Source organism: Cygnus olor, chromosome 2 (assembly GCF_009769625.2).
Source record: "Cygnus olor isolate bCygOlo1 chromosome 2, bCygOlo1.pri.v2, whole genome shotgun sequence".
Taxonomy (NCBI): Eukaryota; Metazoa; Chordata; class Aves; order Anseriformes; family Anatidae; genus Cygnus; species Cygnus olor.
This window is the reverse complement of record NC_049170.1, coordinates 28,975,372-29,003,345: the sequence shown is the minus strand read 5'-3', so window position 1 is coordinate 29,003,345 and position 27,974 is coordinate 28,975,372. Positions and strand designations below refer to the sequence as shown.

At 35.1% G+C, this 27,974-nt stretch overlaps 1 protein-coding gene across 1 annotated transcript in view; it reads right to left on the bottom strand.

Annotated features, from left to right (window-relative positions):
* The window catches only part of PHF14 (PHD finger protein 14), a 163,155-nt gene that overhangs the window by 36,959 nt on the left and 98,222 nt on the right, over positions 1-27,974 (bottom strand). The window contains 1 exon segment of the mRNA XM_040547426.1: positions 20,192-20,309. Coding sequence (XP_040403360.1) covers positions 20,192-20,309 — 118 coding nt within the window.

The window sequence follows — 27,974 nt, the reverse complement described above, 5'->3', positions numbered from 1 at the left end:
AAGATTATACTTTCGGAAACTGCAAGCTGCAAAGCTCATTATTAAGTTTTTGACATAACAACTTCTATAACGTAAATTCAAATTTTGTACTAATAATATTCAGCACTTGCATTTTAGCCCAATATCTATGTTTGGACTACTGGAAGGGACAAAGCTGTGGCTCAACACCCACTACTGAGAATCACAGGGCAGACCAGATGTTGTAAAAGAATACATGGAGGGGGTTGCTGGAGGCTAGAAAGTTGGAAAAAAGTCTTTGGGTGGTCTTTGGGGGTGTTCTCTAGTATCTCTATTTCATATAACTTTTCAGGTGAATTCCTGTAAAACAAAAATAAAAACAACAACAACAACCACAACAAAAACCTACTAAGCTTAACTATTTCAAATAAAGCTCTTTATGACTTTCTTTTTGCACCACCTCTCCATTACTTAGATTATTCTGGCCCATCCTGTGGCCCATCACCTTAAGTTTAACATTCAGTGTCAGGATAACTACAAGGAAAAGACTATCTCTTCTTGTTGGCCCAATTAGCCACAAACTGACTTGAAGTACTGAACCATGCTATTTTGTTTACTCCTTGAGGACTAGAAAGTTAAATCATTGCCATGCAACTTATCAGCTCAGTATGTTTCCAGAAGCTCTCCTGTGCTACTTACAAAAACAAAAGTAACAACCACATCTGCTGGAAGAAAATGATGTACTTGTCTAAATTCTTTGGTTCAGTGATTTCTCTCCTTGAATTCTGCCTGTCTTTTGTGCCTAAGAAAACTTTTATTATGTTGCTATCACCCGTTGCCAGATAATGGTGGCAACGTTGTTTTTTGTTACTTATGTTTTTTGAAAGTAATAAACAATGGGTTTCAAAAATGGTCAGAGCAGCAGTAATTTGGTAAACATATATTCTTGTTTCATTTCTTTTGCTTCAACAGGAGCAGCACATCATAGATGCTCTCCCCCTCCCTCGCTCCCCCCCCTCCCCCCGCCCCCCGCATCAAGTCCTGAATATCTTCTTCCCGACCAGCTCATCCATCCTTCTCTTAAGGAACTAATATAGGGCTAACATAATACATCAGTTTTTAAGGAGATGGATGGAAACCTGATTTACTTTGTTGTTCAAAAACAGATCAAATAAAGCACTTCTGTTCCAGTTACACTGGTTTCACTATCTCTTTTCACACTGCTGTGCCACTTAGGAAAACTGTGCAGAGCCTGAACATTTGTATGAAAAGCAATCTATGTTCTAGACTAGTTCAGCAACACGTGAAGTACAGCTTTTGGAAATAAACATCCTCACTATGTGACCCATTCATGTAAGGTACAATGACGAAAATGTTGCAAGGTGCAAGTAAGAACTTTCATAAAGCTTCTTCTTGGTGTCTTCTGAGTGCATGGTCAAATGAACAATGAACTAGTAAACAATTCTGGTAACTTGCACTCAGACAAATAAAATCGCCTTAAAAGTTATTAGCTTTGTTTGCTTTTGTAAATGTAAGGCATACAATCTGTATCACTGACACAAAACAGCTATTTTACTGAAGAAGTGGTAAATGAAAAAAAATGTAATTCAAAAAAAATTTTTTCTGTCTTCCCCCCTTATTATTTATATCATAATACACTGGGTCAACTTTGCAAAAATATTTGCACTTGTTGATCTGTAAGCCTTAACTGTAGCTGTGAAAGACTTGACTGTTCATGGATGTATAAACAACACAATAGATAATTTGGTACACATAATTTCTGGTGCCTAAGCCCTTCCCATTTCATTAAAATGTTATAATATTTCCACCCTATATAACTTAACTGCATTTTCAAGTCAGGTCAACATAGAGCTTTCTAATGAATCACAATATTTAACTATATTAATCAATAACTAATGGGGAAAAACACTATTAAGTGGTACTTCCAGTTTCCTGAAAATATAGACATTCTTTATGGAAATGTAAGTACATCATAAACAAATAAACTCAGAATGCTTGGTAATTATATTTTTCCTGCAAAATTCTGATTTTGAATAAAGCTCCTCAGAACATCATTTTCTTGGACTTATGAAACCTTAAAGAGGAAACATGAAATGTGTAGACATTCCTCTGTGTTTATGCAAGAAAGACAGCTTTGCTTTGAACTATGTCTATTGTCATATGACCTAAATATTCATGCAATTTAAGATACCACAACAGCATTGGCTTGATTCAAACAGTTCTGGGAAAAAAAAAAAAAAAAAAAAAAAAAGCATTTGAATTACATGTTCATACAAACACATAACAAATTGGATATTCTGGTCCTGGGATGGAACATGCATGCTAGAGTCATGACACTGGTGGTAGACGCTCCTTGGCAGCAGACACAAAATGGTGGTGGCTTCAATGGAATGGCTGGTGGCTGGTTCAATTCGGAGTCTTGGACCTTCAGCATTTATTATTAATATTATTATTTTAATTAAGGCTATTAGAGATCAAAGGTGATAATGAATGGTGAGAGGTGAGAAATCAAAAATGTATCCAACTGTAATGCAATTCCTTCAAAATGCCTAGTCTTTTTCTCCCTTTCAAGCTGTTAGGCACACTTGTTATTTGCATCTACTGTAATAGAAGTAAACATTCTTCTTTTAGTTTTTGTTCTTTGCTGTGCAGAAGTATCAATGAAACAATACACTGAAAAATCAATAGTGCATACAGACCAGATGGGGATTTCATGTGTGAGCTACAAAAAAGTGATAGATTTCAGAGGAAAATATTTACATTTTATGCTATGCTTAATTTTATTTGTTTTTGAAGTCCTAATTTGAGGACTTCGGTATTTTTACTTTATTATTATTATTTATTTTTAGAACAGACCATTAAATTTCACTTTAAATACACATATATAAAAATATGTGTTTTACATGTATGTTGCAGATATATACATGTCAGTTGCAGACTTGTACACTGCCAGGGCTATATTCATAATGAATGCTATGGAAACAAAATAACGTCACAGTGTTTACCCATCTATGTTAAAGTCACAACAGATGTAACTCATAAAATGGAAGCTTTACACAGCCTTTGATTTTGAAGAAAATGGAAAACTATATAAACTTCATTAAAAAAATACTTAAAATATTTGCTAGAAAATGTAAGAAGATCCATTTGAAACAAGATGGAAAAACAGTGTCATACAATGGTATTTATATCAGCTAAGCATCAGTTACTTTGTCTGCCATTGCTACTTTAAAACAAAACAAAACAAAACAAAAGAACCCAAACACACCAACTCACATCGCCCAAACCCTTTATAGATAATTTCAAGCTGTCAGGTTTGAATATGTTAACTCTGCATCAGTTTTCATGTGTCATCTTCTAACTTGGTCCAGTTGAAAATTACAGAAGCCATAAATTAGCTTTAAACAAGCTTTGAATCACCCTGGAACTAGTTTTCAAATTAAAGAGCCGTCAGTATATTACACGGTACTGTCATTTTATTACCCCAATCAATTCTGTGTGGCCTGAGGTAGAAAGAAAATGGATGCTGTCTTCATTTGCAAAGGGTTTATCTCTTACACCAGGCTCTGAAAACATGACTGCAGTAATGAATTGGAAGCCAAAGTTACTAACAAAGACTTTTAACAGTAGCAAAGTAGAAATATTTGTCCCTCTTTAGACTTACAAAAGGAAAGGAGAAAGAAAAAAAAAAAAAAGGCAAAAAAAAAAGCCCCTTCTAAAACATGAAGCCAGCTTCTTAAGGCTGAAGGACTATGGGAAGAAATGAGCCTATTTTTGTTGAAGTGCCAACGTGCTTTTAGCCTCCGCAAGCATCATTTTAGTACTGCATTTAGTACCTTGCAGAGCAAGGTCCCTCTGCAGCCCAGGAGGCAGAAGATGCCCTCCTAGCAGCCAGGTGCTCTTGCCCTCCCCTGTTCTCCCAGGTGCTTACTTGGGAAGTCTTAAGTCAGAATATGGTAAAATCTAGTAAATACAAGGTATCTGTAGTTCTTCACAGTTCCCAGGCAGACAAAGTAAAGCCCTAGGAGGAATGTGCTGTTTATCTCATTCTATTTACACATGAGATCAATCACTTTGTCTTTCTTAGGATTTTACTCCGTGCTGGTTAATGAGGAAAGAAGACGGGCTTTAAAAGTCCCACTTCACATCTGTAAAATTTCATTTCCCTTTTCTGTTCCTACTTTGATACTTTCCTCATGTTAATTTTCTTTCGTATTTGACAATCTCTTCTCTTCCTCTGCCCTCTCCAAAGACACAAAATTACAAACATAGCCTTTAAGGCACACGTGCTAATGTCCTGCACTGCCAGTCACATAAGCAACACTCTTGTGCTGTCCTTGGCTATGTTTTCTTTCTCTTGGGAATGGACAAGGATTTCTGTGTGCATACACTGTCAACACAACAGACTCTCCTCCTCAGCTGACTCTGAAACTACTTCAGTTCATGCAACAAACCTGAACCTGGATCTAAAACCTCTGCCCTCTTTAAATGCAGAAATCAAAGTAAAAGCTTTTATAATTCTCTATTTTCCCAGTACAGAACCTTAATTACATTCTTTAGCTTCACACCTTTTGTTTGTTTGTTTTAATCAAACTCTGTGCAATACAGAGGAACTAGCAAAGTTACACAAAGTTTCCAGTAAATACCAACCTGTTTCAATTTCTTATCCTTCTAACTTTCTATAAACTACAACACTGATAAAGCAAGCTTGCATCTTTGAAATCTGACGACATTTCCAAGTGTAAAAGCACAATTTCCCTTTACAGCTGTTTAAAAATAAAGATACTACTATTGCTTAGCTTTCATTAAAACTGTTTGAACAAAGTATTAAAAGAAATAAGGTCATATGTTTGCTCAAGATGCCTTCTTCAAATGGATGAAAAACAAACAAAAAAACAACAAAACAAACAACCCCCAAAACAAACATTAATCTACACATACTATCTACACATAAGCTAGAAAGAGTACTCCCAAAATAATGTTTTTCATGTTTATTCTTCCAACTTTATCATATGCAAATAGAAACAACAAACAGCAGAATATTTTACTATTTGAAGATATCACTCACCGACCTCTGGAATCTGAATTAGTTTCCCCTTTCTAATTTTCCACATTTCCATTAGCCAGTGTACTATTCTGACCTCTCCGTGGACTGAATCCTCCACTTATAAAATCAAACTCTCCTAGATTATTATATTTTCCTTTTACTCTCCCATCATTCAAAAGCTGTCTTTCAGTACCCACTTTTATGACCCTAAAAGTCTCTGAATTCAATAACCAAATGTTAAAGCACCGTAATTAATAAAAATACATAAAAATAAAAAACTAGAATTAACCATGAAAATATAGGTTGTTGACACTAATCTCATCTCCTATACATAATGCAAAGGAGTACAGCTTTCCTGTTACTGTCACAAACTATGACCATTGATCACAGATACACTGTAGCTCAAACTATTAGCAAAAAAAAAGAAAAAAAAAGTATAATGATATAAGCATCTATTTGTATCACCAGAAATTTTTAGTCTTTCTTCAATAAAGGGAAAAAGCCAATATCTATTTTTCTTGTGCTATATCCTCCATGTTTCAGATAACTTTGTAATTATCTGGTGTACCAGAGCAACAGATTTTACATGACTATCCTTTTGCAGGATATTAATATACTGGCAAGACTGCTGTACTACACTATTATCATTGCATATAACAGTAACTCAATACCTTTTCCTTTTTTGCTGATACCGCTTTCTTCCTAGTTATTGTTCTGATATATATTTTTTATTATGATTTAGGATTGAGGCATATACTATAGCCCCCAAAATTATTTTTATCCTAATTTTAAAAGAGTTTTAAAAGCTCTTTAAGACAATACACGATTTATTACTGCTGGATTAGGATATTTCATCTTCCCCATGTCCATTTGATACGGCCCACGTCTCCCATCCTTTTTTCTTTCTCTAAAAGAGATAAGACCAAAAGTTGCATAACAAATTCTCAAACATATCACAAGCATCTACAGTAAGCGTGCCTCTCATTGTGCTGCACATGTGTCATACAACTTGCAACAACTGACTTCAGTGTATTTATAGAAAGACACTTGTATTTTACACCTAAGGTTTAAAATACATTTTCAGATCAACAAATGTCCAGAGACACCTGCTATTAGCTGTGGAAGGAGCTGCTGCAACTATAATTGCTCCATGTGTAAGACAACATTTGGGTTTGCAGTCCTCTGTTTCCATGAGCGGTATTTCTATCCTTCAGCAATGGTCTGGGGCTGACCACAGCAGTATATTTATACAGTGTCTCCAAAAGATAGCTTTACTCCACTTGTATTTGTTTTCAAGTCATGTTTAAGCCACCCCAAACTTTTCAAGCTCTTGGAGCACAAAGTGACCACACTCAGGAATCCAGCACCATTAATTTTGCAGTATGGCACAGCAGCAAACTTACTTCCATCCTTCAGGCCAAGCTGCCCATTCACACAATTTCTGGTCCAAGCAGTTTGCTTCTCCCCTCTTCCACAGCTTGAGAGAAAGCGTACACAACATTCGCTCACAATACTTTGCTAACACTTTGCTTGAACTAGAAGATTGGGCACTTGAGAAGATCTCTGCTCAAAAACCAGCTGCTTTATTCTAACAAAAATAGAACGTAGCTTAGAAAAGGCTTTCTTTCAAGCACACAATCTTCAGATATTATGCATCAGCATGCAGAGTGCGTCTGTCAGATGTTGGAACAAAGCTTTAAATTGTATCATCTAACTTAATTCTCAAGACAGGGTCAGCACATTCACTGAGCTTTTTTTTCTTTTTCCTTTGAGATGTCCTTTAAGTAATATTTATTTAGCTTCTTACATCTTCATCAGTACTGATTCTTGCTTTTCAGCTCCTTGAAGTTCAGATTTTCCCAACATAATGCAAAACAGAGTGATGTTAAAATGTGTGATCACCAAAAGCATCACAAAATTGTCAGACTACTTATTAAATCAAAATTGGTTTTCATCTCTCCCCACTTCCAGATTTTTTTTCCAGTAACAAGAGGAAATAAAGGGATTGCACAGTACATCATTCTTGCAGTCTGAGTTTATTACGCAAGTTTTATAGCTCCCTAAACTTTCCTCTTATGGCATCCTTATCTGCCTGTGCTTCAGAGGTTTTCCATAACCAATCTGTCCTGCTCTGGGGGAAGGCTCTCTGTATGCCCTCCCCATCTTTCTTTCAACTTTACCACAGCCCGAGGCTTAAATTCATTCTATTCTCTCCTGAGAGGGTTTTTGTGTATTCCTCCATGTAGAATTTTCTCATTCATAACAACGTATGTGCTCACATTTTCCCTTCTGTGCCAAGGGCTCCTCTCGCAGTCCCATTAATTTTCCCCCATCCTGTTTCTCTCTCTGTCTCTAGATCCCCATCCCCAAAAGGTACCATATTTTACTTTAAATTTTTAAAGCACAGAAACAAAACATTAATTCAAAACTATGAAATATTTTAAAAGAAATCAATCCATCTATACAAGAGCACTCATATAAAAATGTTTCTTATATCCTCCTTTTCAGATCTCATTGTAACATCTTAATGTGCCAAATTAAAAAATAAAACCTCACAGATATCCTTTAACAAGCCTCAAACAAATATGTTAGGAACTCTATTTTGCGGGTGCCCCTGATTTATTCATTCACACTGGTCAGCAGACTGCAGTAATTAAAGAAAATTTCCATGTAAGTTTAAACTACTCATAGAGATACATACTCTTATTAATGCTAAGTAGCCAGCTAAAACAAGGATGTTTTGTTCTGTCAGACTGAGCCACACTGACAAGGGACTATTTGCTAAAAAGTGAAGGAGCAGCCCAGTTGATACAGTTTAAGATGTGACATTAATCAGCCATCTTTTGCTGAGCCTGCAAGAACTGAAAGGTCAAACCCAGTGCTGCTGCTTTAAAGCATCCTCAAAAAGGCCTAGAAATTCCTCATTCTTCCCTAATTAAAAACATTGAAAATGATATATGGAATGATGAGGCTACATTAACTCAAAATGTTGACCTTAGTCCCTCGTTCTAGGAGGCTTTTTTTTTTTTTTTTTTTAAGACAGAAATCCTTTTTGTTTCTCATCTATATTTAAAGAAAAACAAAACAAAACAAAACACCAAGCCCCTTACTTTTCAGTACAATTGCTTAAATAACATTGTGGCCCAGATTCTTTCAGTTAAAAACATTTTGCAGGCAGTGCTTATACAAACACTCAAATTACTAAAATTAATAATCTAATAGCATATATTTGTGTATTAAATTTTAGGCTTTCTACCTTGAGACTCTACTGATACATAATTCCACAAATCTGTTATTGAAATGGGAATGAAATAGCTTTTGTAGTCAATAAAGCTAAAGCAGAAATCCCCTTGATACAGTGAACGTAAGAGTGATTTTAATAGTCACTTCATGCCTAAACAACTCTCTTTTGATGTTGCTTCTTCACATCTCCATTAAATGCATATATCAACCTTAAAAGTATTTCTCCTTCCACTCCAATGATAAACACCAGATGGATCACAAGCGTCGTGTGAGAGAGCAGAGAACATGTTCTGAAATGCAAAGTGCTTCCTAATCACTGGAAAGGCCCTCCTGAAACAACCAGGGCTACCACGACTGGCTCCAGAAAGATCTGTGGAAGGTAGCATGCACCTTCCATGTGAATGGCACGTGTGAACAAGACTCCAGAAAGCACGTGATGGAAGAAATTAAATAGTCCAGATGTAGAACATTATGGGCAGGATGAGTTAAAAGTATTTTGAAGTTTAGAAATTTATGAGCCTCATCAAAAGACCAAAAAAGATCAAAGGTCAAGAATCAACTATGCAAGTCCCAGCACAACACACGGGGAGAGTCAGGACGTACTGGCACCAGCGCTACTGTGGTGCGACAGGAAGAATTGTGGTGTTGGGGATCAGCCAGACAAGCTACACATATTTCAGAGACATTCCTGGTTTGGCCATAGAGACTGCATGTCCACCTCCAGCTCTGGTGTCTACTGAAAGAACCCCAGCTTGCACACTTGAGATCGCTCTGTAACATGAACCAAAGCACAGTAATTGGTAGCAACTGGGTGATTTCCTTCAATAATGAATGCCTGACCTTAACCAAAATGCTAAGATAAACACACACTAAAATACCTCAGATTAAGATCCATGAAAATGAGCGCACCAGCATGCAGAACCATTTCAGCTAGTCAATAAGAAATGTTCAGAGTAATAGGGTGTCTTAATGCCATCTTTAGTCAGAATTCAGCAACATTACCCTGGACTATCCCTGGACTATCTACCAGGTATCTAACTACCTTGTTTTGCTTTGTGTTTTGTTGTTGTTGTTTGCTTTTCCCTCCAAATAATAAAAAGAAGGACATAAACATATTTAAACCTTTACTACCTTACTTCTAGCAGATGGTTTGGTTGCTGCCCTAAATTCACTGGTCAGTCATTCAATCATCATAAGGCAGAACCTGGTTTACTTCCCTCTTCTGCTTAAGAGGGTTAAAAATTGTATTTATCAAAAGATTGCCTAACCCATCTCACTGTTCTTTAGCTGAAGCAGGTAGCTTTGCATGTAAGAATGATTCACTGGGTAAAACGCTCCACTGTAGATTAACCAGGGTACCTCAGAAAGGATTTGTATTCCAAATACTTTACTATTTTGTACCAAGGAGCTTGTTACAGGATCTGTCTATGCTGTACCCAGAAAGTACATAAACAACTACAGCTCTACAGGTCATTCCAGTGAGAGATTAATGACAGATTAGTAAATCACATCTCCCACATTTCAAACTTTATTTATTTTTTCATAATTAGCTTTTAAACGTGGGTGATAGTGAAGACTCTTGAAGCTGTTCTTACGTGAATACAGACATAATAACCTTGAAAAAGTTCTTTACCATGACAATAAACAAAAGTATTTAGAATTATTTCAAATTCATTTTGCTCTGAAGTTGCTTTGCCTTTTGCAAAACTTTCATCCTAAGCATGCGGTGGAGATACTGATATGATGTGCTAGAAGAAAACAGTAGGGCAAAATGAATATTCACTCAATACATAATATACTTGCAAATATGATTATCTGATATGTATCCTTATTTATTGCAAAGGATTGGTTACACATTTAATATTCATTATGTCAATGACTGTATCAATCTGCTGACACCCTTCTATTTCCAAAAATAAACATATAATGTGATTAACCCACTCTAAGTACACTTCTGTGTCTTCCATAAATACTTGAGTTATGTTGCTATTTCCTTTTTGACACTTCTTTTCTTTGGATATTTATATCACATTTGAAAGGATACCATCTGCCCTTCAGTCTTCACGAGACTAGTAGCTAGAAGAAATCTTGCTATCTACAGATTTCCATATAAATACATATATAGAGAGAGAGAGAAAAGGTACTGTTTGATGCTGTTGAAATACAATTAAGACTTTCCAAACATGCTCAAAGGTGTTTCAAACCACTGAACCAGATAATAATTTTCAACCATTACCAAAGACATATTTACTAAAAATCTGAGATAAACTTAATTGCTACCAGAATTTAACAATGCAATATGCATTTTAAAGGTTTTGTGAAAATCTTTTGAAAAGCCACCTTAAAATTCCACACAATATTTGTGCACTTTCTTGGTAGAGCTAATTATAATGCTCTTACAGTTATATTCCCACACAAGCTATTTGCTGAGCCAGTTTTAAGGAGAGGGAACTTTTCTGCTACAGAATGCTAAAATTCAAATGGTGAGGCACTCCTTTGCTCAGAAAGTGGCTGACACAGCACAAATCAGCAATGCCCAGCTGTCTTCCGCAAAATGTCATTAAATGTGGCTGGCACTAAGAGAATCTCTATTTGAGAATGGCGACTAAACCTCACAACCACTATCTAACACTACCACAAAAAGCAAACCTTGACTATGAAAAATTCATTACTTGCTTAGCACATCATAAAATGGCAATTTCCCTTCCCCACTTCCCCATCTCCTTTCTCTCTCCCAGTTCAGTATGACTGGATTTTGTCTAGTTAGCATTAGTAATTTATACTGATGAGTGACACAATACTTTAAATGGCATAGATGGCAACATTTCTTTGAAAGCCTTTAAAATAAAATCAACCTTGAGAGTAAACATGCGGAGGTAATTAGGCAACTACGATTATGTGTTCAGATCCTATCCAGAGACTAACAATTAAAGATCTACCTCTTCCTCTGTTATACAGAATATGATTATAGGCGATGTGCTAAGATAATTTGCAAGGTAATAAAGTTGGACTAGTTGTGAGGAATTAAGATATATAATTCTTCTTTAATTACATATATTCTAGTTCTATATAAGACATAATGCAAGAAATATATATAATAGGTGAAGAAATTTATTTCAGGCTTTCAGTAGCAACAGTAAACTACTTTGCAAAATTAGAGTGGATAGGGATGTCACCAGAATCCAGATATACCCTTGCACTTCTCGGGATTCCTTTTGCTTGTTTTTATGTAATCGCAAAGTACACACCTCTTGCTACTTTCTGTTGACAGTCTTCAATTCTTTGTGAATATTCGAATAAGAAAAGATTATGCTTTTTACTCCTGCCCTCCTGGCAGCTTGTATCATGAAAACCAAAAATTTAATCAAGACTCAACAAGGTAAAAAAAAGGTCACTTACAAAACTTTTCATATTTTTTGCAGATGCTTTCAGAATCAATATGTGTTTTACTAATTAAGTAAATAACAATCAAAATTTGCAACTAGCTTGTTAATAGAAAGTAGCAATGGTCAATTACAATTTATTGGTAAATTTGTTTACGATTCTACTGCCAGCATGAAGCCCCTAATTATCAATACTCTAGGTTAAAGGCTCATTATTTTAGGAACTCTACAGCAGGGAGATGACTGGATTGATGAAGTGAATGAATCTGTGGTGTTTTGGCAGCTACAATTTGGTGACTTTCAAATGCTAATATTTTCCTTCTGTGACTTCATTTAGAAAGGAATGTAAAACTGACAAAATCTGGGTTAAAACTGTTATCTATGCATCTTTTATATTTCTATACATCATCTTCAAGATGTAAAATACATTGTCACAATGTTTCTCAACAGCTGTAAATATCTAGAGATTAATTTTGAAAAGCAAGAAAGAGAACACATCCAGATCTTTTATAAGGCATTCCTCTTGTCCTTCCCAGACACTACTCTTCCATCGGTCTTCTCACATACTTTGTAAGTATGCATACCAAAGAGAAGTTATAAAATCATCTTCCTATTGTGGGGTGCTGAAAATGTGCTGTCATTTTTTATCCTCTCATGCTGTGTTAGCATAAAACTATGTTTAATGGCTTTATAGACATTATGCTTGCTGCTTTTTGGATTTTTTTCCAATTGCAGACAGGTCTCAGCAGAGACTCCTTGCCACTCAACACTGCACTAGTGGGCAACTTAGGCTGTAAATTCATTTTGTCATGGCTTAGGAAGTGTAAGTCATAACTCAGTAGAAGGGCAATTTCCCAGATAAACTGTAATTGTAAGCAGATTTTGTTAGAAGCATAACCTAAAGAAGGTAAGAGGGAGCAGTGGCACTTCTAACAGCTGCCCAGTGAAAAGATTTTGCTTCCTTAATCATTACCTTAGGGGAGGTAATAGTTAGTCTACCAAAACTAAGTCACATCTAAAATAGAGCTTTAGATACTTAAACACTAGATTGTATTTATTCAGATAAGATGCATTAAAAATGTGTAGCCACTATGCTGTGTAATTTAAATTATTTTTAAGTCTGGCACTTAACTAGTACCAGGTGCCTCTTAAATGTTCCATTGGAAATTGGATATAGGTGGGTGTATTAACAAGAGTGAAAATTAATGACTGAGCTTGTTTCTAATTTCAGCCATCCTTGCTTGTTTTTACTTCATTAACTATTTTTAGTTGCAATAAAGCAAACTGTCAAGACAACTTAGGAAAAGCAGGACTACCTCAGTAATAATTTGATTCATCAGACACTCACAAAGTCTCTTGAAAAAATAACCTGCTTCATTTTAAAGATAGTATGAGGTGTGTGTATAGTAACACTGAAGTGAATCATCCTCTTGAGTAGTATTTGATATATGTTTTCTTCCTGCTTGAAACGTTTAGCATTATAGAAGGCATTGGGTGACACCACTCATCCCCCACTACGGAAAAGAACTTGCAACAGTGTGCAAAGTTTTGGCCTTGGAAAAAATGTTGAATTGTTGGGTTATGAAAGAGAATGAATGAAGTTAAGTAGCAAGGGATTTCTTCAGTCTCCTAGATAAGAAAACAGGGAAAAAGAAAATGAATCTTGGAAATAAAATAAATTTGGGATCAAGTACCTTTAAAGTGGGGTTTTACTGACAAAAATACCTATTTAAAACTGTTGTGCACACAGTTTCTAGTATAACAGGATCTGATCAGGTTTCTTATAGCTTTTTTTTTTTTTTTTTTTTTGGGGGGGGAAGGGGGGCAAAGTTTAATATAAGAACAAGCTATGTATTTCACTTTGCATTCCTAATCAGTACTTTAATCTATCCCATTGTTATGCTTCAAAATAAGAAACCTGTTTTCACATTTGGAACAACTATACATCATTGAAAGTAAGATCCCCATATTTCAATTTCTTTAAACTTCTGGTTGGCATTAGATCTATTGTCCTCTGTGGAACCAGTCAAAGACTTGTTCAGAAAAGGTTGTGGAAAGGAGAATGTTGTAGTGTATTGCCCATTTTTCACTATACTTTTTTGATACAGTTAAACTGCACGTAATAAGAAGTAACAGGCACTAGAAGTCTAAGGCTGTGGCAGTCAGTAACATGGGGTGTTTGGAACAAGTAGAATTGACTTTGATGCAAAGAAGAATTCAAATATTTAAAATAAACATCCATTCAAAAATATTTTTCAGTGCTTAGCTTCTTTTTCATTAAAACCTAAGCTTCCTACTTACACTATGGGAATCTTCTGGCAACTGAGTGTATCTGATTTTTGGATTAATTTGTGGATTTAATACCAACTAACTTTACACTGAGCTTATCCTCTACACATAAATCAAGTCCCTTGAAGTTAATTTCAAGGCTGATTATTTTTGGAACATTTTATGATATAAATTATTCAATACATAGATTTTTTTTTTATATACTTGTTTGCCAGAAAATAACACAGGCTGTGCCAACTCATTTTTCTAAAAACAATACCTGGGGAGCAAATACTAGAACACACTTGGCAATATTTCAGCCAACTGATAAGAACTACCCCACACTACAGTTTCACCCTTTTATTTATTTATTATTTTTTACTATCTTGATAGTCAAACTCCTTCCTATGCCAAGGTTTGGCATTACCGAAGTTCTTAAAACAGCATGTAAGTGGTAGAGAACTTCTTTTAAGTTTTGTCACAGCCTTACACATTTGGATTCTTTTATCTTGTTTGATTTCAAAGAAATCATTTCAGGGCCAAGGTTTGACGGTTCGTCACAAACCTAGGAAGACAACAATGACTTCAATGTAACCACATATTTTCCAGTTGCTATATATATATATAAATCTTTTATTACATGGCACAAAACATGTCCCACTCTGATAGCATTATTCAACTCTACTCAAACAGCTTTAAATATATGAACAAATAGAAAAAAGTTTAATTGTATTGTTCATGGTCACCATATAATAAAATAGGTCAAAATACCCATGCCTAGTAAAAGTGAAAACAGATTCTACCTTTACAAATGTAGTCACTTACACTATGCAATTTGTTATTCTGTAAACCACTTTGAAATACTAACTTAAGCCTGAAGACAGTAGCATAAACATTGAGTTTTTTCCATTATATTCTGTTCTGCATGTATCAGCCAGCAGATCTGTTAACAGTATTCATTTGTCATTTTTCAGGTGCAATGTTGTTCACCATGGTGGCAGAACATTTGTTGTATGTTGTGTCCTCAAAAGAATGTGCACTGACTAAATTAGGCTCACAGCTTCTTTATAAGCACTGCAGTCACCCTGTCAGAATATGCAACTGAAACAAGTTTGAATTAATACAAAGGAACTTTAAGAATAAAGATTTTTTGATTTATTTTTGTAAAGATGTATTTTAAATATAACTTCTTAAAATCACATTGCACTGAATGATATCTACATAAGTACCACAAAACATATTTACAACACGATTAAGCATGCATATAATGGTATCAGCCTGTGCCAACCTCATATATTATATTCAAATAGGGTTTTCTTTTATATATAAAATGTTAAAGACTTTGGCTATATTGGAAATGTTTTGTACTGAACACTAGTAAATACCCAGATAAAGTCTGTCCATGTAACACTCATTCAATCATCTTCTACATGTACTTAAGCAAGCAGAATCCCTAAACTGTAACCCTTGCTAATCAGAACTGTCTAGCCTCCTCTCTATAGTCCCTGGGCAGTAAAAAGCAGCTCCAAGGACAATTCATCCAAATTTAAGGAAAATGTCTAAAATAAAGGTGCAGTATCAGCATTTTACAAACAGGAAGCCAAGACCTAGGGAAAGTAACAATTAAAAGTTCTATTAAACTTGTTACTAGGTTTTCAATAGTCTAGACCACATTACTGTGGAGACTACTTTCAAAACACAACTTACATTATCACCTCTGCAGCTCTGAGAATTCAGCACTTTTGCATGCCAGGCCAAAGGAACCGAGCTGGGCATCAGCAAATGAGAAAAAGACCCACACTAAACATCTGAAAACTGTAACTTGTCTAGCATTCACAGGAGCTTAGGGGTGAGACAAGGGTAAAATTCAATCTTCCAGTCACAACTCAACTACTTCAAACATAAGGGTAATCTTCCTTTTTTCTCTTCCTGAAACCAACGCTTTTTTTTTCAGATCTTGTAAAACCTAAGGACAGTGTTTCATTCTAATACTCAACCCAAATTCATCTCTTTCAGTGACCCCTAACAGCTAAATCAGCGAAGGCAGGGGTCCTACAGAACATAAATAAATAAATAAAAATCACAGCATGAACTAATTAAAGGCTATAAATTCGCGCATAGTCACAAAAAGAATAAAGTGCTGCATGCAACCTTAATTTTGATATTTCCTACATTTTGAGAGCATGACATCATGATTTTTTGGTTCTCCTGTTATATATATATTTTTTTTTAAAACACGGTTGTATGAAAGCATGCAAGTGTGCAAAAATACTCTCCAAATTAAGACAAAGGAATAATGAAAAAAAATAAATTCCATAACCCATGAGATTGACATCTGCACAACTCAAGAACAGACAAGGAACTTCTACACTCCTCATAGACCTTCTCAACCACCCACTTCATGTCAGCATAAAATTCCATAGACTAAAGGAATTAAATTAAATTCCTTTTTTTTTGACCAAATCAAGAGATTTGCAATAAATTTTACATCATGATGTTTCAATTACGCATTTTAATGATTTTTAATTTTAAAAGACTATTTCCAATATTATATTCAATGTTTTAATACAATAGCGTCCAATTATATTTGCTTATTCACTATGTGGAAGCACAATATACCAAAACAAATGCTGCTGCTTTGCTAATAAGCAAAATTATCCAAGATTGCTTTCCAACACAAAAGGCGTACAAAAAATACTGTTTGCCAGGGCTGGTGTGTCATGGCTTTGTCATTCCAGGAAATATTTCCTGAGGGGTTTAGATGAGAATTCTACGCGTATACACTGACAATTTATTTCCACTGAAAAAATGCAATACAGTAAAAAGATGAAATAAAAGCAAACTAAACAGAAGTCTACAGGCAAGGCAGCTGATCTTGCAGCACTCAAATAATGACCTGACATGTACACTCTGCAGCTTTTTACAAAATAGATTGTACACAAAGATGAACAGATCGAAACCAAAGTAGCACGGTCATTGTAAATAGCATGATATATTTTTAAAGTCTTTGCTGCCTTGGTACTTTGCAAAATTTTGAAATTGGAAGAGATACTTCAAACAGTACTTTTTAAAAGGAAGGCAATAGAAAGGAATCCTGAATAGCCATATCCTATGACAATAGGACTCGACAATGAGGCCCTTATTGCACATAATGAACACATGGTCAGGCCACATTTACTCCTACCAAATATTACCACATCATAATAGTAAATAATTTGGTTTATTTATTTTTATTAAAATCAACTTAAATAAGATTCTATATTCCTTCTGAATATCATTACTTGAAAGTATCGGGAAATTTATGATTTATAGTGCTGTTTGGCAATACTGAAAACACACCATAGCCCTTTCACTGGGCGGATGGATAATGTTACAGAAATGGAGAGCTTATAGCTTCACTTCAGCTTTCGTGTGGCGTAACAAAATCTACAATGTTTTTGAGATGAGAGAGCTTGTCAGACCTTAGTAGTGAGCATCACCCATTCCATGAAAGTGACAGCGAGAATTACCAGCAGAGAAGCTGTTGCCCTCATGCCCTACAGCAAAGTCTCTCCTTGTCTGATATTTGACAGGCAGGGTAATATGGGAATATGCTATGTTGGTGGAAAAACTGACACAATTGCTAGAGTCCTGTGACTAGTGTGAGCAAAATGGAAGCAGCATGTCCAACACTTGTGGTAGATAGCAATTTAAAGCATATGTTTCTTACTGCTACGTTACATCTCTTATATTGCTGATACCTGCAAGTGTTTAGTAAAATATGAAAATAAAAACACATTATTCACTGTCATCAGTATGCAACTCCTCCTGAATATGTCAAATTTAAAATCATAATTAGAAATTAAAAAGCAACTAAACCATTACATGCTATGCACTATGATCTCCTCACTGAAATAGTGTAATTTACTTACCAATTGTTTTCAAGTGCCAACACTGCTACAGAAGATATTGTTGCAGAATTTTAAAATGTAAACTCTAGCAGTGATTTAAATTGGATCATAACAGATGAAAAATGTTGAAGGAATGAAAACTAAACAATGGTCTCCTTGGCAAAAGCTGGAAATTCAATCCTATTTTGCTGCTATAATCTGTACTAGAAACTTCACTGTGACATACCAAAAATTGGATTTAGTGAGTGACTGAGAGATTGAAATTGCTGGGAGCTCAGGCTTGCAATTCATCCATAGGTCAGGCAGAGTGCAGCAAACCAGGCAACCTTCTCTACAGTTTTCCTCTTCCTAGCTCTAAGTACACATTTGAGGGAGTAGGCCCTCTAGCGAGGGGCAGAAAAAGCCTTATCACGTCAGCTCCTGCTGTCTGTGAAAGGCTGTGCAAAATCGTGGATATAGAATACACAATTCTAAAGCCACACAGAAAATTGAATGTGAAAATGATTAAGAACATACACAGAGCCCTACAACTTTTACAACCATGTTCACATTAAGGAAGGTTTGCAAGGAGTGTAACTCAATGCTATGTTGTTTGAATTTGTTTGAATTTGTAACAGAGTAAAACAACAACAAATGCTACATAAAAAAGACTTTAAAACATACAGAGCAATATAGCTTTTCAGAGAAATTTCTCTGCTCAGTTTTGTGAAAAAGCTATGTGAACATGACTACACAAAACCACAAGGAGTCCCCACAAGACAATTTTTCAGTATCTTTCATATACATTTTCACTCAAATACAATTCAAACTGCCTGAATTTGAAAGTGCAAATGACTTTATTAAGTATACTCATTTAGAAGTCTCTGTGAATGAAAAAGAAAATCAGACACAATAACAAGCATTTTTTTTTAATTTGTAATAATCACTAACATAATACAAAATACATAATCATTCTAACAATAAACTTTGTTTACTCTTCAAAACACTGTGGTTTTCAACTTAAAACTAACACATACCCTGCACTAAATTAAGTCAATCATACTTAATTTACACAATGAAGTATTTTAAAATTTTTATCTGGTACATAGTGTGCTAATCTCCTGGAAAACACATTTAGAAATTACAAACCCTGCTTTTTCGAGCTTGTTTACTCAGAAGAAGCCAAGAAAATTGGAGACGGAAATTTTAACTGACATTATCAAGAACACCTTTTAGTTTAAGCAGGTGACAGAAATTCAATAACAATTTTAATTCACTCTTGGAATGTCCATTGCATGTAAGTGGTATTCAAGAAAGATTGCTTGATGTCCAAACTGTAGTGGACAGCTAATTTCCGATGTCTGTCTTCATATCTCCTTACAGAAGAATTTGATTAACCCCCCTGCCACGTGAAACTGAGTACCATATCTTCCCAGTCGGAAAGGGACACTATCAAGTCAAAAAAATTATATCACTGTATGGACTTTTTGTACCTACTGTTCTTTAGAGTAACATCCAAGTAGGCTAACACAGAACTTATAGCAGCACCTCTGCAGAGCTGTGTCCCTGTATATCCAAATAGTGATTCACTTCCTTCTTACTTAAAATATTCTGCCAAATACCGAGAAAGTAGCAGAACAACCTGTCAAATTCTAGAGAATTTTAGAATGCTCTCATGTAGGTTTTTTGTTTGTTAACTTTGATGTACAAGATGAATTTGTAAATCCAATTATAAAAATCAAGTGGAAAGTGTCTCTTCATAGGTTATGTTAATGACAGAAAAGAATGGCAGTACTAAGAAAACTGTGCAGAAAAGCAAAGAATCAAATCTTTATTTTTTTCATAAGCCAGAACTACAGAAGCATACTATTTCTGTCTATATTATGTGAGTTAATCTAGATCAGAAATTTTGTTCTGATTTTAAAATGTTATACTTGATCAAGGCATACTAATCAACAAAAAGTATTAAAAATTTTCACAATTTTTACCAGTGGGGAAAAGAAATACTGATTTATTCATTCAAATAATCTTCATTCTTTTTGAAAAAGATATATTTTCCACCTCTCCTTAGAGGTTTTGTTCTGTACTAATCCAGAAATACTGCCACTTGTCAATAACATTATCAATCTCGATATAGTATCCTTACGCCTTTCTCAGAGAACACTATAATGTGAAGAGAAAACATTTAACTCAGATAATAAAATTCTCTTTATTGATTATTTTCATTTTGCATACATTCTGTTTTTTAACCTGTTTTACAGAGAATCTGAAATCATTACTTTATGACCTTCTACTGTTTCTCAGTGCAGATCAATTTATAACATTTCAACACAAACTTCAGATGCTCATTAAGACTGCTAAACCAGCATACTCCAACTATTTCACAGGATGAATTAACTTACTTTGGAAGATGTAGAGTCACATTCCTGACAAATCCATCCATAGCCAGTCTGCTTGGGAGACTTTTTCAAGGGAGGGTCTAGACAGCCAAAATGGTAGCAGAGCCTGCATTCATCACACCTGCAAAAGAAAAAAAAATCTATGTATATATAAATTGTGTTTCTATTTCATTTAAAATTGAGTGTCTCTGCAACTCTCAGCACAAGATTTCTTGATCTATTATCATGATAGAGAAAGTACATTTTCTATAAGTGGTATTTTCAAACACCAACATTTCAAGTAGGTTCTGCCTAATTTGGAATATTCCAATGCAGACACTCACGCACCACTTTCATCATTATCTTATGTAAAAGACATTATTTAGGAGACTTGCAAATTAAAGAAAAAAATATATAACCAGCTCAATTTTTTAGATACATCGATGACATTTTTTCAGAAGTTCCTTGTATTTTTTAAACAGCAAGAACATTGACTTTTAATAGTTTTAAAAGATTTATTTAAAACATATTTTACTCATCCATTTTTTCAGAGCCAACTGTCACGTGCTCACATATTCAATAATACAAAGTATAATTTACAGCTATAAATTTGATAGTTTTACCTGTGACTATGCAGGTGATAAATAAAAGCACAAAACATTTTCTGATTCTCTTTGAACACACGGGAAAGGGATGCTTATTTAAAAGGATTTCACTGTGATCTTTCACTTAAAAGGGTCCTATGCATACAGAACAATTTTATGTTTTTATTAATAAAGTTTTCATTAGTGTTTTGTACTATGTATAGTCCACATATGAAACTCAAAACATTTATCATAACTATTCCTTGCTCACCCATTCTTAATGTACCAACATTGAAGAAATGCTACAGTATGAGTCCTTTAGGAAAGGATCTTTAAATTAAACAGTACAATAATATGCTCAAATGAAGAAAAACATTTTAAAAGCAAGTATTTTCATATATCTTAAAGAACTTTATTTGCATATTCTCCTATAAATCAAAAATCATAGAGTGGCTCAAATTGGAAGGGACCTCAAAGATCACCTAGTGCCAACCCCCCTGCCATAGGCGTGGCCACCCACTAGATCAGGTTGCCCAGGGCCTCATCTAACCTGGCCTTGAACACCTCCAGGGATGAGGCATGCACAGCTTCTCTGGGCAACCTGTTCCAGTGCCTCACCACCCTCTGAGTGAAGAATTTCCTAAAATCTAACCTAACCTAACCTAAATCTCCCCTCTTTTAGTTTAAAATCATTCCCCCTTGTCCCGTCAGTGTCTGAAATAATCTATATTCTATATTCTGTTGTATGAAAAATAAAGCTTTTTAAAAATTTACTTCACAATATTCTCTTCAAGAAATATCCCTAAACTCTGAACTAAACCAATACAAATGATCCAAAAAAAAAGAAATAAAGTAAAAATAAAAAAAAAAAATCCAAAGAATTCTCCTACAACTTTCTTTCTCTGCTTCCCTTAATGCTCATTTTCTCCACTACAAAGCATGCAAACATCACCAGAACACACAGGGTACCACAGAAGGAGGAAGCAAATAACAGAACATCTTACTGTACTGACAGAAGAAAATATTCAGGTGGCTTTTCTCCAGGAATGAGTCCCCAAATAAAAAGCAAGCATTTTAAGATTATGATCACTTAACCTAATTAAACACTTTTGTCCTTGCTATCAAGACTATGCTTGCTAGGGAAGCTGCCTGTTTTTAAAGGTATGTGTAAAACATGAGCAGTGGTAAGGGCACACACACGTTGACAGAGTGCAAGATTGGGCTGATATTGTGGAATTTTCCTATTAAAAAAAAAAAGACTACAATGTAAACTACTGTAGTTTACTAATGTAAACTACATTACAAACTATATATTTAGGTTTATTTAGTAATAACTCAGTCTAAGTCCAGGACAAAGAACACACTGAAAAGTGAAAAAAAGAAATAATTCTGTTTAGTTTTTAAAGATGCAAGAGTTCTGTTGTAGAAATATATTACTTAGAAATATAAGCAGTTTTATTTCTTGTGAAAGGCATATTAAAGTAACAAAAAGGTTGAGAGTGGGAGATGAGATAGGTTACACTCCTACATTTCAACAGTGTATGTGACCTTCAGCAAAAGATGAAACCTCCTTTGAGCCTCAATGTTCTCATCTGCAAAGAAATATATTTTTCCTAACCTATCTCTGTATCTAGAATCTTGTTCATGTAAGCGCTTGCATTTCAGCAGTGCTTACCAGAGCTCTGAAGTCTCCCTTCTTGTAAACTGGGACCCTCTAAGTAACACAAAATAAAGGATCACACTGTTTGTGATTGATTTGTTGCATTTCAGAACTTAATCCTAAAAATCTACATCTGACTTCTAACAGCATTAATTCAGGTTGCATTTTTTTCTGAAGCAACTGCCTATATGTAGAAGCGTTTATATGTTATGTTCAACAGAAACTGTTTCCCCTTTCTTCCACTTTGCCATCTCTTACATCTTTTTCATTTTATATCTACAATGTAGTATTTCCTGAATTCATCTTCAGCCACATTTCAGAAGTATGCTGAGGAAGTCACTAAAAGCTGAGCTGAAATAAACAGAACACTGTGAAAATAAATACAGAATCCTCATTCTAAAGCTGACTGTTTTTAATATACATTGTTATTTTTATTATTTCAAAGCTGGTTAGTTTGGCAGAATCAAAATTGCATTTTCTTAGAATGAGTTAACATGTCTGAAAGTTTTCAGACACTAACAGCTTCTATCTGCATCTGAGAAAATAAAAATTACAAAAGCATATTCTTATGTATCAACATTTAAAAAGCTGCATGATTAATAATGAGGTTAAACCAAATATTTTTAAACAGTTCTTCATATTGTTTTATAATGGAATACAGACTTTGTATTGTAGAACACAACCCCACAGAATGTGAAGTTCCCAGCATGACACTGGGAAATTGGGATTAATACAGACTGTACCTTGGTTAAAGGCAATGCACTAGCTGTCTGGCAATTCTGTTGTCTGCTGACACTGAATTAGTGCAAAAAGTAAAGCTCACACACATCTTTGTACAGAAAACAGAACGGGTATTGATAATTCCTAACTCCAAAAGAAAACCTTACACCTAGGTTAAAATGGTAGTGGTAAAGTGAGAAGAAAATACATACTAGTACCTGTGTTCTTTTGTCTAGAAATATAAAATGACACAAAATCCACTGTCAGACTCAGAAAGTAAGAAACAGACACAAAATAAGGAGTATTTTCAAACTAAATTAGAGAATGAAATTGTTGGGTCACAAAAGGTGTCACGCTGACAGCCTCCCAGTCCTTCAGTAAATGCCCTCACAGAGCAATCACAACGTGGACACTTACAGAGCAAAGGAGCTACACTACGTTGTTGGTTACAAATACCATCCACTTCCATCTTAAGGATGGTTTAATAGTACAAGTTAAGCTACTGGGCAAGGGAAAAAAAAAAAAAAAGAGAGAGAACACAAAACAAAGAAACCCTTCTGCTTCTTCCATTTTAAGTCAGTTAAGTCAGTTAAAATTGTTACCCTTGCAGATTCAAGGTCGTATTTTCAAAACTGTTCTAAAACTAGCAAATGTTTTAACTTACTATTATTTGTGGATAACCTTTTTAATGTTTAAGTACATGATCTGTAACTGTAATTAAGTGCACAGCCATCTTCAGTGGTCTGGCTAGCAGTTGTACCTAAAACTTTGTGAAAACCAGAGGTCCACACAAAGATAAGCTAAACTAACATCCTAAATTACTTTTAAGGGACAGGTCATTGCTTACTATCAATGTTTTAACAAGCTTGAAATCACTTTATGCATCAAAATTAGAAATTGCTGTGTTCCTCATCCCAGCAATTAATGAAGATAGATATATGACCACTACATACTGAGAAAATTGGGTGTGAAGAAGAAAGGTGAATTCTGAAGCACTAGGTTAATAAATTGAATAATAATAAAATATTTTTCACTTAAAAGGATACAGAATGCAAGTCATCTACATCTTCACATCAAGAAAGCTTGATTAGGCATTTCCATACCTGAAATATGTCTGCTTTGTTATTTAATAAAGCGATCTCCATCTGCTCATGCCCTTGGATTTTTTATTATTATTTTTTAGCAGTACATCTGGCTGTGCTCAAGCCCTACATAACTCTGCATTTTCCTGTTCATAATTAACTAATTATCCTCTAATCAATAGTGTAGATACTGATTTTACAATGTAAATGAGATAAATGAGATAATGGCTGGGGTCAATCTCATTTTATTTACGAAGCCCAGCACACACATCCAATTTCATTATATTGCATCTACCTGCATAGGAGGGAGGCTTATCAGTTGGTCTGCAGAAGTCTCCATGTGAGCACTGTGCTTTTACAGATGAACAGTGAATGCAAAACCTGCCCATCACTGGCACATTTCTAAGTCACTGGTTAATACCATATAAAACCACAAACAGCTGACTCAGCCAAAGTGAAGGAACCTATTTTGCATTCACAAAACAGCACTGCTCATCTATAGCCGCAAAAAGTAATTACATACATGTCCCTGAAACACAACATTAATAGGCTAATCTTTAAACACAACTAATCTTTAAATACAACTTTACAAACATGCTTCAGAGACCACAGAAAATCTCTCACTTATGTACACATCATTGCACAGCGTCTGCAGTGTCATGCCAAAAGGTACCACGCTGAACGGAATACAAAACTGCACAGTATATGTACTACTCCCTATTCATCACAACAGCTTAGAAAGATTTCATGGAAAAAGGACATAAAACTTTGATACACTACCAACAAACCATCATTAACACTAAAATTCAAAAAAAATGTCACAGATTAGCCTTTCTCTGGCAAACTTAGAAATAATTAGATCAGAATTAGAAGTAATCTAATCCAGAATTTTAAACTCTTGGAACTACAGTGGGGCAGGTGCATATGAAGTCTCCCATTAGTTGGGGGATGCAACATGATGGCTAACCCAGCATCTCTGTGGATTTGACGTAACTATTGCTACTCATCTTTCCTTGTTGGCTTGTGCTGGACCCCATTTCTGACTGCAGGCTCTTAACACCTGAGGAGCAGATGCTCCTTCTCAGACAGTGGTCTTTTTTCCCCTCTAATCCCTCAGTGCCCATGTGCTGAGCCACTGGAACTGCAAACAGCTGGAGACACAAACAAGGAGTTCATTTCAGATTGCAGCATGTTCGTGTGTTCAGATAAACACCTTAACAACAGCTATGACAGTTTAAGGCACTGTTATCGTGTTGCTTTCTTGTTACTGGTTTTATGACCAGCCTGGTGAAAAGGAGCTCCCTTCCAACCTAAACCACTCCGTGACTGCAAGCATGTAAGCATCCCCCCCAGAAAACAAAGTAAGCTGACAGAGCTCAAGTGAATTCAAACCACAGAGCCCAAGATGAGTGACTCTGAGCTGAAGCAGGTGAACAGTGCTTCTGTGACACCTGACGTGTAACTGGACCACAGAAGTGACAAATTCTGGGTGATAGGAATGAGTACTAAGGGGTAGGCTTTAACAGCAACTCCTACATGTGATATCAAAGAAGTCACTTTCCTGTGAGCCCTGATTTAAGGAAGAAAATTAATCAAAGAGGTAATGGTGATAGAACTGTACAAGTGTATATTTACTGCAGCTGCTTATGCTGTCTGAAAAGTACATTTCTTCTACTTACTGAGGGAAAGACCCCAAAACAATAAAACGTTTTCATTATGGAATATATGGAAAGCGTTCTTCTTTTTAGCTTTCTCTTTTGACATCTCTTGAAACTCTGTGAAGCTATTTCAAGTCTTCATACCTTACCCTGCCATTCTACCCCCAAACTCTTCAACTCAGCCTCATGGATTCCAGCAGAAATTGCTTGCATTTTGCTGTGATGTGTCATAGACCAAGCACTCAATAAAAGTGACGTTGTGCTTTATTTACACTCTTATTGCAGAGTTGCTAAGGGTCTTTGCAACTCTTGTCTTCAGACTGATCAGGCAGAATACTGTCAGGATTAGCAAAAGAGAAAAACGAGAAAAAAAAATCCCTTCTCTATAAGTAGCATAAAAGCTAAGAATAGATGGTCAAGTCTTCTTGCTATTTCTGGCCTACAAAAGAGTTTTAAGAAATAATTAGGACCAGGGTAATTTAAAACAGTCCTCTCACATAGACCAATAAAGCTTTATATGATTTTGGCATCTGGCATGTGACATATTCCAGTACTGAAATTCTTCCGTGAATGCACATGTATTCAATGCTGAATATAAAGCGGGATATAGCCCAATGATATGGCCTCTTCAGACACAGGAGCCCCAAAGATACTCAAAATTCAGCTGGATATAACTCTATGGATTGACCTTTGCAGTCAGTTCTGCTTTGAGTGGGCAGTCAGCACAGATGCCCTCCAACCTAACTTTTTCTGGGATTACAGTATTTTCATAATTATGATTTAAATTAAGCTAAATGCTCTTTCTAGGAAGGATAATGGTTATGGTATTACGCAAAGTAATTAAAAGCCACATTCAAATTTCTATTAGGATAGGTACAATGCAAGCATACAAAAGGAAGTCCCTGACTTCCACGGATGATGATGGCAGATGAGAAAACAAACTACTATTCTCTTCAGTTACACCTGGATGCGCGAGGGCTTGGCTACTGCAGGCAGGTAAGAGAATATACCAGAAGTAAGATGTTTATTTTTTTTATTTATTTATTTTTATCTCCTACTACTGATGAAGACAGTATTTGGACAAGGTGCCTCACAGAGCAGGACAAATTTTCAGATCCTCTCTCTACTAATAGTATAAATATAGGATAAAGTACCTAGATGGCTTTGGATGTGAGAAACTGCATACTAATCTCTAATTACTCAAATTTCTGTCCCAATTCAAGGGGATTAATAAAATGACCATTTCTTCTCTTTAATGTACAATAACCTTGTGGAAAAACCTGCATACACTTAAAGGATCTGTGCTATACTTTTCACCATCTGCTACGTGAAGTGAGGTTTTAAGCAAATCCTGTATTTAGCACTAGTTACAATACATAAAAACGTGAATTATTATGTCTCTGACATTTAGGAAAAAGTTCTACTTTAAAGGAAAAAGCAAAACAAAACATCCTGCCTATAAATTCAGAAGGAAAAAAATACTTTATATTGCTTCTACCGCCCCCTAATACTTATCTTTATGAAACTAAACATGAAATACTTCATTTTAACAGAACTAACAAAGTGTGTCAATTATTTATACCGCAAACGAGTGAAAGAAAATAAGAAAATTATCTGGCAGACATCTGTGTAGCTAAGTTTATTGTGCTAAACCCAAAACTGCCATTTCTCCTACTTGCTTTTAATTTATGTTATGTTTTTTTAAAACATACCAAGTGAAACAAAAAATCCCAAATCCATAAATTTAACACTGTTTATGGGTAAGGAGAGATTCTGAAATTGCTATCTTTATGAGACACTTCTATGTAATCTAGATTTTTTCTGAATGATCAGCAATTGATCTGTTTCATGAAACTTAGTTGGCATGTATGCAATGATTTGAATGATATGAATGCTATAAAGAAACTGTATTTGCTATACCTTTAAGTGCACAGCTTCCTTTCAGTATGAAGTGTTCACTTTTTTTTTCCTCCCTCATAGTATATCAATACCAGAAAACAAGTGGCTTTGTTAATTTTGCAAAATTCATTAAGGGCCCATATAGGAGGGGAATACACTGACGTAAACACTACATGAAATGTGTTTATTTTTGTTAATATTATA